At 36.9% G+C, this 18,605-nt stretch overlaps 2 protein-coding genes across 2 annotated transcripts in view; one reads left to right on the forward strand and one right to left on the reverse strand.

The window, feature by feature from the left end:
- The window catches only part of PDE6H (phosphodiesterase 6H, cGMP-specific, cone, gamma), a 79,355-nt gene extending 70,139 nt beyond the window's left edge, over window positions 1–9,216 (reverse strand). Inside the window, exon 1 of the mRNA XM_004693251.2 lies at window positions 9,162–9,216. The gene's annotated coding sequence lies outside the window, so the exon portion shown is untranslated. The remainder of the gene's footprint in view (window positions 1–9,161) is intronic.
- A 782-nt stretch (window positions 9,217–9,998) lies between these two features.
- On the forward strand, window positions 9,999–13,220 carry MGP (matrix Gla protein). Its single transcript, XM_004693133.2, has 4 exons — window positions 9,999–10,116; window positions 11,656–11,688; window positions 12,404–12,479; window positions 12,866–13,220. The coding sequence occupies exons 1-4, from the start codon at window positions 10,056–10,058 to the stop codon at window positions 13,005–13,007; spliced, it is 312 nt and encodes a 103-aa protein (XP_004693190.1). The 5' UTR covers window positions 9,999–10,055; the 3' UTR covers window positions 13,008–13,220.
- Window positions 13,221–18,605: the final 5,385 nt, after the last annotated feature.

The following is an 18,605-nucleotide window of genomic DNA, read 5'->3' on the forward strand; positions in this document are numbered from 1 at the left end:
GTCAGCTTTTTTACTTATCTTTGAGCCCACACAGGAAAAGCCTCAGTCAGATGAACTGCATCTGACTCCAGAAGAAATGAGTCCAGGTATAAAACACAATATGAAGACCAAATGTGAGGACTAAGAAATCCAAGTAAAGTTGCCAGATGAGCTAAGGTCAAAATTGACCTCCAGTTGCTCTAAAAACATTTTGCCTTTTGTACCATTGTCCATTTGATTTGTTTTTGGCAGCAAAATATTAAATACTTAAACACTGCTTTTCTTGAGAGCACATCGTGTAGAGAATAGCCAGTATCTGTATCAGAGTTCTTTCTCGTTTCCAACAACTTTGGCTTCAAAACATATGTACTCACAATTCCTTCAGCACTGGTTGTTGACCTTGTGAGAAAGTTCATACGTCATTGTCATCTGAAGATGGGAATTACTGAAATATACTCCAACAAAAACAGCACAGCTTGGGAAAAGGGAGACAGGTACAATATTTTCTTCTTTTCAGCTATTCAGTAAATGTCCAGTGAGTGCAAGAAAGAGAACTAAAATTTATGTTATTTTTTTAACCATGTAGCAGAGAAGGGAGGATTGTTTTGAGCAGGAGAGAAAGTGAAGAAATGAAACACCATTTAATGATTAAGTATGAAATTCTTCATTTTCAATGCCATATATTCTTGTTTTCTTTCTACTACACTTTTTAGACCTATAATTTGCATTTTGGTGATTTTAGGTATACCTACATTTGGTGCTGTTCAAATTATTAGTCTTTTTTAAAGGACCTAGTTTCACATGCATGGGTCATGACAGCAAATCACTGTGTAAAAATCAAGATGTAAAGAAAGGCACATAGAGGAAGAATTTATGACCCCACCCACAGTAAGGGAACATTCTTGTTGTACTCTTCCAGAAGAATTCTGGCTATTCAAGTGATTTTTCTTAAAGAGATAATATGGTTTTTTTTTAAGATTTATTTATTTATTCATACAGAACTGGGGTACAGGCCAGAGATGTGGAGAGTGAAAGGATTCACCAGAGACAGACTGGGGTGCAGAACAGGCAGACTGATGAAGTACACTGCTGAGGGGAGCAGCGGGCCAGTCAGGAGAGGTCTGCCTCGCCATGTGGGTCACCTCCAGGGCAGGCGGGGATTGAACTCATGCAGAAGTGGCTTAAGCTTCTTTGTGCTGTGCTTTAACCCGCTGCACCACCAGGGAGGGCCGATAATATGTTTTTTTATGCTATAATTTAGTTTTACATTGAAAATATCTGGAAGCTTTTCAGGAATAGTGCTATTTTATAAAGAGAATAATCAGGTAATTTAATATATTGCTATATAAGGCAAATTTCAAACAAGTGAGTGAAGAAGCATTCTTCCCTTCTCTCAACATACAAATAATTATTTAGCATTTGAAATTATAATAATTTCCTATCTTCACCAGTTATTAAATTTAACCTCAGTTAAAGGGCAGACATATTTTCAGTATGTGTTATACGTCTGCTGGATTGACTTTTTAAGGACAAAGTCATAGAGCTCTTAATGGTTTTCAAACACTGCACTAGCTTTCTCCATAGTATCAGATGAATGGGACTGGACTACAGAGATGATTGGAACACAATCCCAGACTTCCCTCAAGGACATAAATTCAGTGCAGGCACAGCCATATAAGCAATTTCAATATTCTGTATTGACAATGGGTAATACTTCTAAGAGACCGTAGTAGGGTTACTATAGAAACACACTGGAGACATTTAACTCAATATGTAAATTGCTAAGAACAAGGGCCTTGTTTCTTTCAACAAAAAACAATTCAGCCTTTCGAGAAATGTCATTTCCTAGAGAGAGCTGCAGGCTAGTGGATAAATGTGTCTGGAGTGGAGGGAGAGGAGGAGACCAGTGACTGTGACCATCAAGAGTGAGTGGCAGGATGGAGAAAAGAAATGAATGAAAATACATACTATATATCAGAGAGAAAGGGGGAGGAAGGGAGGGAGGAATGACCAGTGGAAGGGAAAGAAATAGGATAATGGCAATGGAGTTTTGGTGAAGGGTAAGTGAAGAATGTGCCCATATGGGTGTGTAAAAATGTACCCCCAAAATGATGCAGTTACATAAATAACTACTAAAATGTTAGGAAAATGAATAGACAATTAAATCCTTACAACAATTCATATAATAATTGCCATCCCTTCCATATTCAGTAAGAAAATGATTTATCCCGGGTGATGAAGGTAGTTAGAAATAACAATAACAGCTACTTTCATGATAAATATATATAATATCCCAGTATTGTACAAGCTATGTGCTTGTATGCACCAACTCAATTCTATAAGCTACTACAATTCTATAAGCTGCTTTATATCATCCCTTCCGATTTTCTTAGATGAAAAGTAAGAATTAGAGAAAGGGCAGGAGGAGAATTCATATTCAGCCAAGCTGACTGAAAAGGCCCAAGCTCTTTTCACTAATATGTCTCCAAAGAATTAGGAATTCATGTAAGAGAGATATTGGTTTAATTCAAGCTGTGTGTTTTAAATAACAAAAGACTTGGAAGCTAATCTCAAAGACCTTGTAGTGTGGCAGAAGAAAAAAAACAAATGCTCATGTCTGACTCTCATCCTTAAAAATCCCACACCCCAGCCTATAGCCCTGTATGTGCCCTCTAGAGCTATTGCTCTCTACAAATGAAGCAAAAACTGACATTACATTTTTGTTCCTTTCAGTTTATCTTCTCTTCCTTTTGATCCCACTCCTACTCCCACCCATTTTTTTCTCTTACCAAAGAGCAAAAATAACTCCAATGAAAAATTCCTTCATTCCCTCAAAAATATAAATGTCTTTCAGAATCCCATCATGAGCGCACAAATCCTCAACACCAGAAGCAGCCAGATGGGGTGGTAACACATACCCAGAAAGGTGTGAAAACACCCCTAAATCATACAGTGTTGTATTTATTTTAATAAGAATAACACAATTTTTTGAAATAAATGTTTAAAAAGCTTGTAAGTAAATAAGTAATCTAGAATTGTGAGAAAGACAGGGAACAAAGAGGATAATAAATTGGAAGAACCAGTTGGGAAGGGGCCACCAACTTTCAAACAAGCACTGCTTAAGAACACCTTAAACAGCTGCCAGTGGGCACAGCTGAATAGAAATTTCCAGAGGTCATCCTAATCCCCACTTCACTGTATCATCATCCAGGACAATTCTCTCAGGGACAAATGGGGAAAATATTCTTCCACAGCCCATTCACTTCTTAGCTTAATCAGCAAAAGGATGCTCTGCACTATACTATCCCAAATACTAACCTGGAAAACCTCCCTTTATGGTCTGCCTACACTTTCTTTTCTAAATGCCCTCTTATTGGGGGGTGGGGGGGGGGACTTGCAGTAGCTAGATGCATTAAACAACAGAGAGGAATTATAGAGCGTCAGATCGCTTTCAGATTTTCCTCACTGACCAAACCCTGCCTGAAAATATAGCCTTTATTTTTGTGGTTGCAGGAATGTCAAAACATATCAGTTTCAGCGCAAATGAATGAAGATATTTGACTATACTGAGAAGTAACAACAGACAAGGCCTATGGGCAGGCAGTGATTTGAATGGAGCCTTTGCAGAGGCTCTTTTGCAGGCCCAGTGCTGGACATCCAGACACAAAGGAGCACACTTTGCAAAACTGCATTAATAAAAGGGTGTCTTTTCAAACACCCTTTACATAGTAATTTCTCTATGTTGCTTATCAATTGTAAGGGTAAAATAACCTAGAAGCACAAAATTTATAAAGTCTATTCCAACTCATATTTAAAAAGAGAATGAAATGAGTTATTCAAAATGTACACAGGCACAGCAAGGCAGTGTCAGGACTGAACTAGTTCTTCCAGTTCCCAGTTAGGCACTACTGGGTGAGATCTTGGCCTGATCGCTCCCATTTTCTGTATTCTCTACTCAGCTTTGGTCATCAGCAGCTTGGAAGGGAACTACTTGGAAGGGAAAGGCAGTAAACCAATGGAGGCAACCAGATCTTTTATGAAATAAAATCTATGACATTACTTGCCAGCCAATAATAGAGGAACTCCATATTCATTAGTGCATTTAATCCATCCCAAACTGATGAATAAAAATAGTGTAAATTTCAGATGTACAGGCTCTCCGTTATGGTGCAATGGTTTAGAACACAGCACTGCAAGCTGGCCACAGCCACTTCAGTTCCATCCCCGCCCCAGAGGTGATCCACATGGTGCAGCAGTCCTCTCCTGACCCGCCCACTGCTCCCCTCAGCAGTGTACTTTGTTGATCTGCCTGTTTTGCTCCCCACTCTTTCTCTGGTGAAGCCTCTCACCACCCCTGCAACTCTGGCTTGTACCCCAGTTCTGTATGAATAAATAAATAAATTTGGGAAAAAAATTTCAGATGTACAACATGATAGTTTGATATGGGAAAGCATTGTGAAATGATTATTAAAGCAATCAAGATAATTGACATATCCACCATCTCACATAATTACCTTTTTTTCCTGGCGTGATAACACTTAAATTTACTCTCCTAGCAAAGTCCAAACATACAATACAGTATTATTAACTACATTAATATTATTAATATTAACTAATATCATGCTGCATATTAGGTACCTAGAAATTATTCATTGAATAACTGAAACTTTTACCCTTTGACCAAACTTTCCTCCCTCTCTCTCTTCCACCAACCCCTGCCATCCCTGGCAACTACCATTCTATTCCCTGTTTGAGTTTGATTTTTTTCTGGATTCCAGATATAAATGAGATTACACAGTAATTGTATTTCTGTGTCTGGCTGATTTAACTTAGTGTGAGGTCATTTAGGTTCATTCATGCTGAATAATATTTCTGTGTGTGTGTGTGTGTGTGTGTGTGCATGAAGGCTATTTGGTTATAATAAAATGGTTATTTGGGGTAATATGAAAGGAGAATACAAGGATGAGGCAGAAATAAGGCATGAACAAAAACAGATCTAAAGGGTGCCTACATCTCCAGCTAAGGCCATGGTACCATGGGAGAAATTCCCCTGACTTCAACTTTACCCTCACCCAGAAGCTGCAGCCAGAATCTGAGGAGTAAGTGTCCAGCCTCTGCTAACTTCATCTTCAGCCAAGAGAGGAGACTAGATGCTGTTCTCTATGTTGCTTCAAGTTGAAGCAGCATGTTGTCAACTGAGCCTAGATTTCCATTTCTGCTTGGAATCTGAGGAAATGTAGAAAGTGGCTTTGTAGACACTGTGGAGCCAGTGTTTTAATGTACGAGACCAGAGTTAGTGTCAGATGACTGTCAGCAAATGAGTGTTCATAGATGGGGATGAGACTTGATGATTCCTGGAGTAAGCTGAAAGGTTTTGGAAAGCAATATATTTGAGTTGGAGCTTGTTTGGGCCAACACTTCAGCATGCAAAGTCCTGGAGAGAAAAATGAGAGACTTGGGTTCTAATAACCCAATTCATCACTTTTTCTGATTTTATAAGTCATTTAACTATTTGGGCTTAAATGGCAATATGCAAATACTTAATTCCTAGAGTCTTATTTTAAAGGATATTAAAGAGATAATTTTTTAAACATGCATTTTAAAATGTGAATATAGTCACAGAATTACTTAAGCAAGTATCAAAAACTGAGGGAATACAGCAGGCTTGTATCAACAGTTAATGTCATGTTCTTTGATATCAAACAGCCATTTTTGAATCCTGTCTTTGCTATTTAGTCACTGTGCGTGTGACCCTGGATAAATTATATAACCCCTTAATTTTTTTATATGTAATATGTGAGTAATTAAGCTGTTTCTAGGATTGTCATGAGATGTAAATAACAACAATGAACAAAATGTGATCCTCATAGCAAGTAGTATATAGTAAACAATGAATGCATGATGAATTTAATCTCTTGAGTAGTGGGATAGTTTTAACTTGCTAGATGCTCTTTTACTTGAAAATGGAAGTGTTCATGGAAAATAAAAGGGTAGAGGAAAATATCTATTTGGAAAGAAAATTAAAATTACAGCTGTTTCCATTCAGGAACTCGGCTTATTTAATATCCAGGCTTCTCACCTTTCCCCAAAAGTTTATATCCATGGTTCTACAGATACTCCTCACATACCTAAATTTCACAACATTTTCATTTAGTTCACTTAAGACAAGTTAATAAGCAAAAGGCTGAAGGATTCAGTGACTCCAATGAAGAAATTAAGAAATCTGAGATGCAGCTTCCCTGAAAGTAACAGAAGAGGTCTGCCCATCATATGAAGCTGGCTGGTTTCTTCTTGCATTGGCCTTTGATGTCCTAGAAGGTGATTTCTATTTCATTTCCAGGGCTGCTTCCTAAATCGTCTCTCCGTTGCCTTTTCCCTTTATTGGCAAAAGCAGGAGTTTTAGTACTGCCAGCAAAATAATAATATGAACTCATAAAACCAACATTTTGTAAATAAAGCCAAATCTTATGGAACAGCCAAAAAAAAAAAATCTGAATGATGCCAGGAAAATTCCTCAAAGAGACAAAATTCCCAGCAGTCTGGGAAAGAAAAAGAGGGAGGGGGTGGTAGAACTGTTGGGGATATGATGCATAAACTTTATTATTACTATCCACAGAAATACTACAGAAAAGGGAGAACTCTTCTGGCATATCTTCCAGCAAATAAACATCTTGCAGAAGCTTCTCCCCACAGCAATTTCTGGCAACTCTGTTAATCCTCCTTCTCCTTCATTCTTGAATTCATAATTATCTGAGCTTGTCATTAGTGTTTTTCACAAAGTGCTCTGAAAACAAAGATGTTCCCGCATCCTAATTAAAAAGGTTAGCCCAAAGAGGAAGTGCATCACTTGATCTTCTCTGAAGCACGTGATTGACAAAATGAATTTTTCAAAAAGAGAAGACAATAATTAAATTTGTGATCTAAGTGCACAGCTGAGTCTTTGGGGTACAGTCCACATTTATATCTTTTAGCCTAAAGATGGCACACCGTAGGTGCTCAATACATTCATTAGTTGAGCAGATGGATGGATGGCAGACAGAATGATGATAAATAGATAAATGGATGAGAGGATGACTTCTGTCTCATGAAGGAGTGATCATGATTCTTTTCCTCCCGAGGGCAGGTACAATCAATTTCAAATTGCTCCACGTTACCTCTGCACTGCGTTAGACCACTCTGTCAACCTCACATGAGAGCCCTGTATAATCTGAAAAAACTGGCAATCATATCAGTCTCCATCATAACTTTGTCATTTCTGGAAGGATCTTCAAAAATTGTCTCCACAAAAGAAGCCTCCTCTTTAGCTAGGAGGAAATGTCTATATAAATGATTTTCATAATTATTGAAAATCCAAATATAAATTGGAACTTCATGTAGCCTAACCTTTATGATACCCCAATTAGAAAAAAGCAACTTATAGTCAAAATTAATTAACAATTGCAATATTTTCTGGAAATTCTCAGCCAACTGAAGTTATAACCAAAGCAAACTCTTACTTGGCTTTTCCTACCTCTCATGTTTAATGCATCTCACATCCTGCAGCTGCCTCTAAACTTTTCTTTGTACAACTCAATATCGACCCAAAACCTCAGCAAACAAAATCCACAAGGTTCTTCCCATTCCTTCCTGCCCCCCTCCACTTTTTTCCTCTCTCCGTTTTTGTCCTCTGTTCTCAAAGCTGAACAAATCTTTGGCCCTTTCTAATACAGAGCCTCCATCCCGCTTCATGAATAACCCAAGCTCTCTTCACAAATGCATATGAGAGGAGTAGGCACATACAAAATTATTTTTGAGAAGAAGAGTGATATAGGAGAAAAGAAAAAGAAGGGCTTGGAATTCTCACTGCTGTCAATAATTTAAAGAATCTCATATGACATTTGTCACAAGAGAAGCAAGGAATAGATGGAAAAGAGGGGAAAGGAGGAAAAATAGACTGGTAAGAGACAGCTCCCAAGAGACCTTACCAAAAAAAGAAAAAAACAAAAACAAGCAAAAAAAAAAAATACATAGAAGTTAAAGAAATTCAGCAAAAGTCATGATAAAAGTGACTTGTAAAAAGACATAAAGGAAGTTGGAAATGAAAGTGTAAGATTTTCAACTTTGAACTCAGAGTGTAAAAAGCACCTAAGAGCCATGAAATCAAAAGGCTGAAAGGGCACAGTTATTTAGACATGGGAGTAGAGGAGATGCCTGGAACTGGGGAAGACCCAGATAATGTAGATGACTAAGTGCATGTGTATAACTGAAAAAGAGAGAGCTCAGATGATTTCTGGAGAAGGCAGGGGAGGTGGTAGTGGGCTGTCCACTGGTTTTAGGATTGAAACATCGGAACTAAACTTATTTCATTAACTATGTTAAGTGAGGATTAGGAACTAAATTGAATACATATAAAATGCTATATGAAATAAAATAATTGTCACCCTATTTTCTCAAAACCAAGCAACATAATAAACAGATGTTTGCACTTTAAATTATTTGTGGACAATATGGTGATCGGGATAATAAATTTTCTACAAAGAGCACAGAAGCCAAATTTGTAGTTTAAATAGAAGAATAGCCACTGATCTTTTGAGTAGAAATTGTGAAGGTTGAATTTATCAGGGATGAACATGCACTGATTTCTTGGTTTAAGATTTCATCACAAGATTATATATCTTGAAATGAAGAAATCTGGCAAGACAGCCTGAATTTTATTATCCCTCAGATCTCAATAAGCCTCCAGATTACAACTGAACTATTTCTTCCAAGAATGAATCCTTCTATATTTATAAAAGCACATAAAAGATTGTGGATTGGAAGAGAAAGTCCAGCCCCCCCAAAAAAACAAAAGCATGAGGTGCCACCTAGTTGTTCATCAGTGCTCCTTAGAATAAATCATTAAAAGCAGACCCATCCACTACATCCTGACCTTTTTGCTGTTTCAGCCAAGAATCAGAGGTCCTGCAATTTCAGCTCTACAGTCTGCTGCTCTGTGAGTCTAGCGTATTTTCTGCCAAAACCACTCTTGAGGATCCAAGCAACAGAGACACAGCTGATAGAAACTGTAATCCTCTTCTTACAAGAAAAGAAACAGCTTTTCCAGCACTGAGGACTACAGAGAGTACAGTATGTTTGTGAAAAATCTGTGTTTAAGTATCCATGTCAGCTAAAGAGCAAAGTGAATATAAGAAGCTATCACTTACCTCCTTAGGGATGCTTCTTGTTTGTCTCTGGATTCCTCACAGTACTTAAAATAGTATCTTATGTCTCATCTGTCACTCACTAACAGCATATTGAATAGTTCATTATCAAGACAATGCCTTTAGAAAATGAGTGGTAAGTACCCTGTTATCCTTGCTGCACTTTAGATAGTGATACACTGCCTACGAGAGCATTAGGGCACAAATTTGGACGACAGTCGCATAACTGGATGGGCAAGTTACTGAGGAGCAAACTGAAAAGACAAAACTCACAAGTCTCTGGAAAGTTCTACCCTGCTGAGCAACTGGACAAAAGTGAAAGGTGTGTGTCATATCGGTAATGCCTGGTTAGTTCAGAATTGATCGCTTGACCCACTGGGAAGATAAATCAAAATTAGAATCAGCATAGGAAATGAAGGCTTTCCTCCCCCTAGAACTTCTCATCAGTCCATTGGGGGTGTGAAAAGAACACTATAGCTCTGTCTATGGATCAAACCTGAAAGGCCCACAGTCAAGGCCAAGAGGGTAGATCAGAGAAGGAATTAGAAAGACAAACACGTATTTGTGGCAACTCTCTTCTCTGTGGATCTCTGCCCAGGTCTGACCCCAAACCTAGGGCGGCCACAACTTCTGCACCAGGCCAGCATCCTGCTGAACCGCAGTCAGGTCTGCCTGGAGTAGATACTAACTGGAAGGAATGAGTATTTGGGACAAGTCCCAGTGCTAGTTCAGTGCCAATGTCCCCACCTTCTTGGGCCCCCTCCTTCTGGTTCCGCCCCTTTCAGCTGCTCTACTTCTTATAAAAACTCCAAAGCCTTTCACTAAAAGCCTATAGGCGCCTCTCTCCCTACTTCTGCTCAAGACAGTGGAACCAACCCACAGAACGACAGAGAGACCATGAAGAGCCTGTTACTCCTCTCCATCCTGGCTGTCTTAGCTATGGCAACCTTGTGTTATGGTGAGAAACCTTTCTCCTGTGTTTTTCTGCCTCTTCTCTTCTACCTCTGACTATAACTTACTTCAATACTTCAATTTTTCCTTCTTCCCCTTTACACTATTATAATTTTTCTCTAGTATAATTTTTAAGTGCTATCAATTTAACATTTCCCAAGCCCACATTCCCTAATCTAGTCCAATAAATCCTACTTATATCCTAAATACTCAGGCTTTTGTGTGCTACTTTTAAGGCTTTTCTGTGGTAAGTCACCTGGAAATTTCACTCTTTCAAAAGGATATAAAAATTCCCAACCCCTGAGTTCTCATTTTTAAGGATGTTTAATCTCTGGTAACAATTCATTAAGGTTATTGCTTGAATCACTTAACTTTAAAACAAACAGTTTTCACATGAAGTGGCAAGTCTAATTCTCGTTAGGGCCAGAACAAAGTCCCTAGACAAATGGACTTACTACATTAGTTCAGTCAACTAATTTAAAAGTAATGTTTTAGATTTATACAAGCTCAGGGAAAAGTAGGTTTCATAATTTCTGCCATCAAAAAATAAATTTTGAATGATTTGTATATACTGTCAAAGCTAGTGAAAGGAAATCTGAAATGAAATTTAGATAAGTCAGTCTTACACTCCAGTTATCTGAACATTTTAGCTGCACTCAAGCCTAGATTGTAATAACAGCCATATGTATTTGGCTTCTTACTCTTGAAATTATTCATGGGGTCTCTGTAACAGAGTATTTGATTTCCTCGTTTCGCTTCCTTTTTAGCTTTTTTAATAAGCAAATTCACTTAATTACAAATATAAGCCTGTGTTACCATATTTACCTGCTGTGTTTGGGAGAGTGGTTGAAAGAAGAAAACTTTTGCTTTGCCACCATCTCAGTTTCCTCTGACCTGGCATTGTGCCCAGTATAAGCTGTCAGCTGGAGCCAGTGGTTTCTGTGGCTGGCAACGTCATACCAGTTCTTAAGAGGCTTTTGGAACCTCTTGGAAACTTGTCTTGGTAAAGCTCTACTGAGCTTCTGCCCAGCCTGCCTAGAGACATCTGACGGTTTCCTAGGCCCATCTGTCCCTTTTTCCACCTTACTCTCAGACGGGTCCCAAATTAATCAAAGAAGGCTCCCTCTAGACTTGCTTGCAGCACTTGAGTTTTTATTTCACTAGCCTGAAGATCTTGCAGCCCGTAGGAAATTTTGGCAAGGTTGTGACCACTGATTGCCTCAACATCAGAAAAACTAGAGTGTAGAGACGCACAGCTGAAACAGTAATGTTAAAATGCAATGTTACTTCAATAAAAAACATTATTAAAAATAAATATGAGAAACTAATGTGCAGAGATAGTCACAGCAAGGACAGAGCTATAGAAATAACTCAAATTCTAAATGTCTGAAGTTTTTGATAACCATACTACTAAATATATTACATCTTTTTCCCAGCTCTCTTCTCTCTTTCCTCCCCTATAAATCTGACCATTGTAGTCTGTGAAAAATGCATTCATTGCAGTATGTGAAAAATAACCAACATATACATCTTCTTTTAATTCCAGAATCTCATGAAAGCATGGAATCCTATGAAATTAGTAAGTGATTATTTTACTTCCTTATTTAACCTCATGTATTAAAGAATCTCCTTATTCTGAAATAGACAAGATAGTGATACATAACAGGAGAAAAATAAGAGGTTCTCCTCTGGAAATTTAAAGATCCATAGCTATAAAAAATATCAAGTGAGCAATTTTTTTAAGTTTGAATTTGTATAGTATGGCATTTGAAAGTGGCTTTCAACACATTTAGGAGCCATAAAATCTCCTTTGGAAATTTTAAGTTGCTACCACATCAACCACACAGCTGGAAAGCAAGGAGTAATGACAGCTGTCAGAGTATGGAATTACAGGTTGAGTGCTGGAAGGCCACAGATGTAGTATTATGTTGGATGCTACTAAATCTCTGAACTTACAATGGCTGAGTATAGGAGGAAATAATATTACAGTCTTGTTTTTAATTTGTTCATTATCTTTATAATGCTGAAGCTGTTCATTTACCAGTAACAAAGAAGCAAAAATTGTGGCCTACGTGACAAGTCTCTAAGGCTCAAAGATCCATACATGGTTATTTATTTCTTTTGATCAGAAAGTTAAAAATCTGCTTTCTCTTCTCCTTTGAATTTTTTTGCAAAACTACTTAATGAAATAAATGAATTGAACTTTCAAATGCATTTGTGTTAGAAAACATTCATAGAAATATATTCAGCTACTGTTTTCCTAAAACTGTAATTACATTTCTTTTCCATTTTAGGTCCCTTTATAAACAGGAGAAATGCAAATATCTTTATATCACCACAACAGAGATGGAGAGCTAAAGCCCAAGAGAGGTGGGTATTGAAGGAAAGTACTTTTACAGTGTAGCAGCCGAGATCTGAACAAAGTGAGAAAGTTGGCTTTCCATCCTATATTATTTCTAACTGTATCCCCAAATCTTAAGAATTTAAAAACGATGTAACCCTCCTGAATCTCTAGAAGACTATTTTAATCTCTAGAAAGAGGAAGGACGGGGTAGGAAAGAAGAACAAAGAAAATTTCTATGCTCATTTTAAAAAAAAAAGTCTCCCTATTCCACTTTTCTTTCCTGTTCTTCAACTATCCCTAAATATTGGGATGTGGAGGGACTCTGCAATTTTTTCTAATTCTTTGTTTTTATTTATCTTATTTCTCCACTCCCATGCTTCTCAATTTGGACCTCTCTTGTCCCATTTTCTAGGGTTCGAGAACGCACCAAGCCAGCCTATGAGATCAGTCGGGAAGCTTGTGATGACTACAAACTTTGTGAACGCTATGCTATGGTTTATGGATACAACGCTGCCTACAATCGCTATTTCCGGCAGCGCAGAGGGGGCAAATGAAATTGGAAAGTCTCTTTCCTGAGCCTGGAGGCTGATTTTGTATTCCCTTGTAGTAGCATCATTGAACTACATAAACACATACCAATAGCTTGTTTCTTAAATGTCCTCATCTGGCTGCACCCTCCTTCCTGCCCCCAAAATACTAATGAATGTCTGTGTAGCAAAGGTCACAGGGAGTGAAAATGTGTGATTATTACACAATAAACTTTTGTTTAGATATTTTCATCTTGTGGCTCCTATTTCTTCAAGAAAAATGCTTAAGTATTTAATTCATCACTCACCTAACCCAGAATAGATTCTGTTAAAATGTGTTGTAGTGTTTAGACGGATAACAGCCTAGAAAGAATGGACCTTAGGAGACACTCACCCAAGAATAATTTGTCTAGAATATTTCTATATTGGCTATAGTGAATGGCTACCTCCTCTATGTGTTTCCTGGGATTTACAAATATCACAGACAATTAATCATACAATATTCTTGCTCCAAAAGTTTAAATAATTCCTAAATTCCTTCTATGAGAATTCTAAACTATTCATCACCTTCATCTGAGTGTTATCATTCACTAAGATGCTACAGTGTCAAATCTTACCTTAGCCAGGAAAATTGTTTGCTTTCACAAGGCCAACAGATTTTTTAATTTTCAGTTGTGGGATTCTGAAGGTAGACAAGGCACTAGAACCCCCTTACGCCTGTTTCACTGATGAAATGAGGCTGCAGACTCTTGGGTAGACCCACTGCCTTCATTGCTTCAGTACAGTACTTTCTACTCCTTCAAAACCAAGTTCTGTATGAATCTGATGGTGATTAAATCTGTCTTCATCACACTGTATTTCTACAAGTATTATTATATTTTGTTGTACGATGCAGTTTAATCGCTTGGGAAAAGACAGATCACCTTTAGCATTGCCTTTAAAGTGAGGCCAATGCGGTATTTAGTCTAGGACCAGTTACTTGCCCCACACTGCGGTAAGATATCTGAGTACGATATCCAATCTCCCAGGATTGTTAGGATAGGCAATAATATTGGCCCTGACTAGTGCCAACCACTACTCACACCAGTATACAGACCTTCAATAATATAAGTATATTTTGTGTTAGTCTCAATCTATTGATATCATGACCAGACCAACCCTTAGAGCTCCTAATATGGTAGCAAGATGCCCTTCAATGATAATGTTCAGGAAACAGAAAAAAGAGATTTATTACTTACAAGAAATGAAAGTTACACAGAAAATGTGGGAGAAGGAGATCAGGGACTTGATGCCCTGCCTTTGTGAGACTAAGGAAAGTGGTTTTAGGATTTTTACTCACTGGTGAATTCAAATCATAAAAGCAGGAATTTAATTTGTGAGGAGACAAAAAGAAAAAGAAAAGAAAATTCTTTCTTTGAAAGAGTGGGACATCTGTATCTAGGAGATACATTTATTAGGTATATAACCTGTCTCCAAAAGGTAAACATGGATCTAAAAACAAAGGGATGGAAGTAGGAATCTCTATCATATTTTGTAACATATGTGAGGAATTCATGTTTTTCTTCCCTACAACACTAACATCTTGGGCTTGGAAAGCTCTTTGAGTCTTGCACAGGATGCTGGGAGAGTACTATCTTAGTTCTAGATGCTACCTAGTCACTTTAGGCTCTTCATGCCAAGAGATCAGTTAGAAAGTAATGGGGTCATTTTTCCTGACAGTGGTAATTGAACATGTTCATCGGTTTACAAAATTAATAACAAAGCTGTTGCGTTTCTACATGCAAATAATGAGCAAGAAGAAAAAAAAAATCAAGAAAACAACTCCACCTACAACTGCTTCAAAAAGAAAATCTAATGATAAATTTAACAAAGGGGGTAAAAGAGCAATAAAATGAAACCATGAATGTAAAAAATATACAAGACACAGAGATGAAAAGATATCCCAGGTTCATGGATAGGTAAAATCAATATATTCAAACAAAACAATATACATGTTCAATGCAATTCTCATAAAAATTCCAATGATACTTTTTAAGAAAAAATGGGGCATCATTGTTATTCAACTTCAAACTGTACTACTGCAAAATAACAGTAATTACAACAGTATGGCACTGTAGTAAAGAGAGACAGACCAATGGAATAGAATGCAGGGTCAAGAAATAAGTCCATGTATATAGAAACACCTAAATTGTGACAACAGTACCATAATCATACAGTGAAAAAAGGAAAATCTCATCAACACATGGTGCTGGAAAGACTGGACAGCAACATGTAAAAGAATAAAAGTTGATAATTCTCTAACTCCACACACAAAAATAAATTCAACATGGCTTAAAAATTTGGATATAATGGCCCTCCCTGGTGGCGCAGCAGGTTAAAGCATTGCACTAACAAGCTAAAGCCACTTACTTCCACATGGTTGGATTCCCGCCTGCCCCGGAGGTGACCACATGGCGTGGCAGACCTCTCCTGACCCGCCCACTGCTCCCCTCAGCAGTGTACTTCATCAATCTGCCTGTCCTGTTCCCCACTCTGTCTCCGGTGAAGCCTCTCGCCGCCCCTGAGCCTCTGGCCTGTACCCCAGTTCTGTATGCACAAATAAATAAATCTTTAAAAAAAAATTGGATGTAAAAAGTAAAATCATTAAATACATAGCAGAAAATATAGGCAAGAAAGATATCTTGGGGAACTTGAACCTAATAACAAGGAAAAGGAAAGCAAAAGCAAAGTTTACTGCATTAAATTTAAAAAGCCTCTGTTTAGTGAAATAAAATAACACAGACTAAAATAATAGTCTATTGAATGGGAGAAGATAATTTGCACATCCAATAAGTAGTTAATATCCACTGTGATTAAAGAACTCATTCAGTTGAACTACAATAAAAAACCCACAAATTTTCCATTAGAAGATGGCCAAGAGACATTCGCAAAAATGTTTTTTATCAACTTCTTACTAGGAAAATGCAAATCAAAACCTGTGGAATGGCTCACATCAAAAAGACTGTATTGCCAACAGCTGTTGGTGAGGATATGAAAAAAAGAGGAGCCTTTATCATTTTTGGCTGAAATGTAAGTTGGTGCATTAATTTTGGAAAGAGTTATGGACCTTCCTCAAAAACCTAGAAACAGATCTACCATACCATCTAGCATTCCTAATTCTGGGTATCGATCCACAGAATATGAAGTTGGGAACTTGACATGTATCTATTACAATGGTGACTATAGCATTCACAATAGCTAAGACACAGAAGCAAACTAAGTGTCTAAAGAAAGATAACTGGATAAAGAAAACATGGTATGTATATATAATGGCATATTATTTGGCTATGAAAGGTGAAATGTTACCATCTGTAGCAAATTGGAAAGAACTCTAGGGGATTGTATGAAACAAATTGATCATAAAAATAAAAACAAATATAGAATGATTCCACCTATCTATGTAATATAAGGAAACTAAGTGGATAAATGTACAAAACAAGATATAAATAAACTAGTGGACACTGAAAATCAAATGAGGTTACCAGAGGTGATAAAGGTAGTGGGTGGAAGTAAGGATGAAGGAGATATATAATGAATGGTGATGAGCCTTTTGTTTTACTTTTGAAGAAATAAAAAAATAAAATTCCAATTCATGAACATGGGGGAAATTAAAATAAGCATCCTAGGGTTGAATTTATCCCAATTTTTCTGATTTAGAAATTTTACCCTTGACCTATCGTCAATTAAGTTGATGTTAGGGAATACATTATGAGATTCATCTGTCTTTTTCTTTAAAGAAATGAACTGGGTGACCTGTTGGGGGTTTTTCCATCTTTCATTTCTCTGAATTCAGGTATCGAAAGCCAAGCAACAAATAAGAAAGCCAGGAACATAAGTCATCTGGGGTTGTTAAAACATGAGGTGAAGTTTTGAAAAATAATGTTCAAGAAATGAGCTCTTTTCTCTGTTAATACAGGCAGTTTTTATGGTGTTTGCCTAGAAATACTAAGACTTCTTTAATTTGGAGAGAGGAATACTCAAAATTTGTCTCAATTCATTTTGTCCAACGACAGTGAACACTCTTTTTGACCACAAAACTATGTTTAAGTAGGAAAATCATCTGCATATATTTGGAAACAGTTTTTAGACATTGTGAGAGAGGTTGTTTCTCCATGTAACGATTCTTGGAAAGGTTCCTAAAGGATAATGATTTTGTATTAGAAAACTATTCAAAGAAAGTCATACTTATTTCTGTGAGTGAATGAGACCTCAATTTTGTGAGTGAAACAAGCAAGACATTATAAAGTTAAGGAGAATTATTTTTTCACTAACTAGCGGATACATTTTATAAAACAACTATAATATCCAGAAAAAAAGTGGCTAGAACTACGAAGTTTAGTAGAAGCATATGGTCATATAACACCCATCTCTTTAAAAACATTTTTAAAAACTAAGAGAAGGATTAAAAAACAAATTTAGACATGTGTTTCCCAAACCAACATTCTAAGAAATTATTTCCCAGGCAATGTCTTGTCAAAAGTTGTTTTATGGCCCAAGATTTGTTGTCTCTATATATCTCCTCTTGGACATTCACATACATACAATATAATATATATATTAAATCTTTTTGTGATCTATCAATAAAGGAATCTGTCAGAGTCTAACACTGGAGTTCACAAGATGATATGACAATAGAACATTCTTTTCAAAGGGTATTGGTCATCATCTTGTACAACATTATTTTAGAAAGACTAGTCAAACCCAACTCCTCACTCTTTCTATAACATACCTATATTTCTCATTTAACAAATCGTCATCATGGACCTACTCTATGCCGTACAATATGGCCATACAGCAGCAGAGGATCTTTTAGTTTGCACTAAAACTCCAGTGTTACAAAGTTCCCTAAGTCACATCATGCCTTAGTTCATTTTTGGATAACTGATTTTTATGATAAAAGAAATTTCTCAATTTAAATATTTTGAGTTTGATTCTTCTGGTTAGAACAAAAAAGAAGAAAGCTACTAGAATAGCTTTTGCCTCATTTTTCTTTTCCTTTTTTCTAATTTCCACTATTCCACTTTTGACAGCTCATGTATCTTTCATTTTTCAAAAAACAAAATATAAAATAAAATCCACCTACTCATAAAATAAACTCATTTTCTTTTCATGGCACTTGGCTGTGACCAAGTGCATCAGCCACAACCTGAGAAGGGTGTGTTAACAGGAAGCCCACCACCCTCAAAAACTGTGTTCTATTTCACCTACCAAAAGAAATTTTCATTTCACAACAAAATGAAAATGACCCACTACCATATGCAGAAAATGACCCAATACCATAAGTTCTGTTTGTCATGATTCTGAGTCAGCAAAACTATACAATTTTTTCTATTATTTTATTTCATTGTTATACAACACTTTATAGAAGATCTAGCCTTTTGACCATTTTTTAGGAAAAACACATTGTTAGCCATAGTAATGTACAGCAGATCTCTAGAGCATATTTGTCTTCCTTAACTGAAACTTTATGCTCTTTGGTTAGTAATTTTTCTTCACCCTTCACACATACATGCACACATGTACACACAACCCTGAAAACCACCTCTCTTGGATTCTACAAATTTGGCTATTTTAAGTACCTCCTCT

Source organism: Condylura cristata, unplaced genomic scaffold (genome assembly GCF_000260355.1).
Source record: "Condylura cristata isolate star-nosed mole 26May11 unplaced genomic scaffold, ConCri1.0 scaffold00036, whole genome shotgun sequence".
Taxonomy (NCBI): Eukaryota; Metazoa; Chordata; class Mammalia; order Eulipotyphla; family Talpidae; genus Condylura; species Condylura cristata.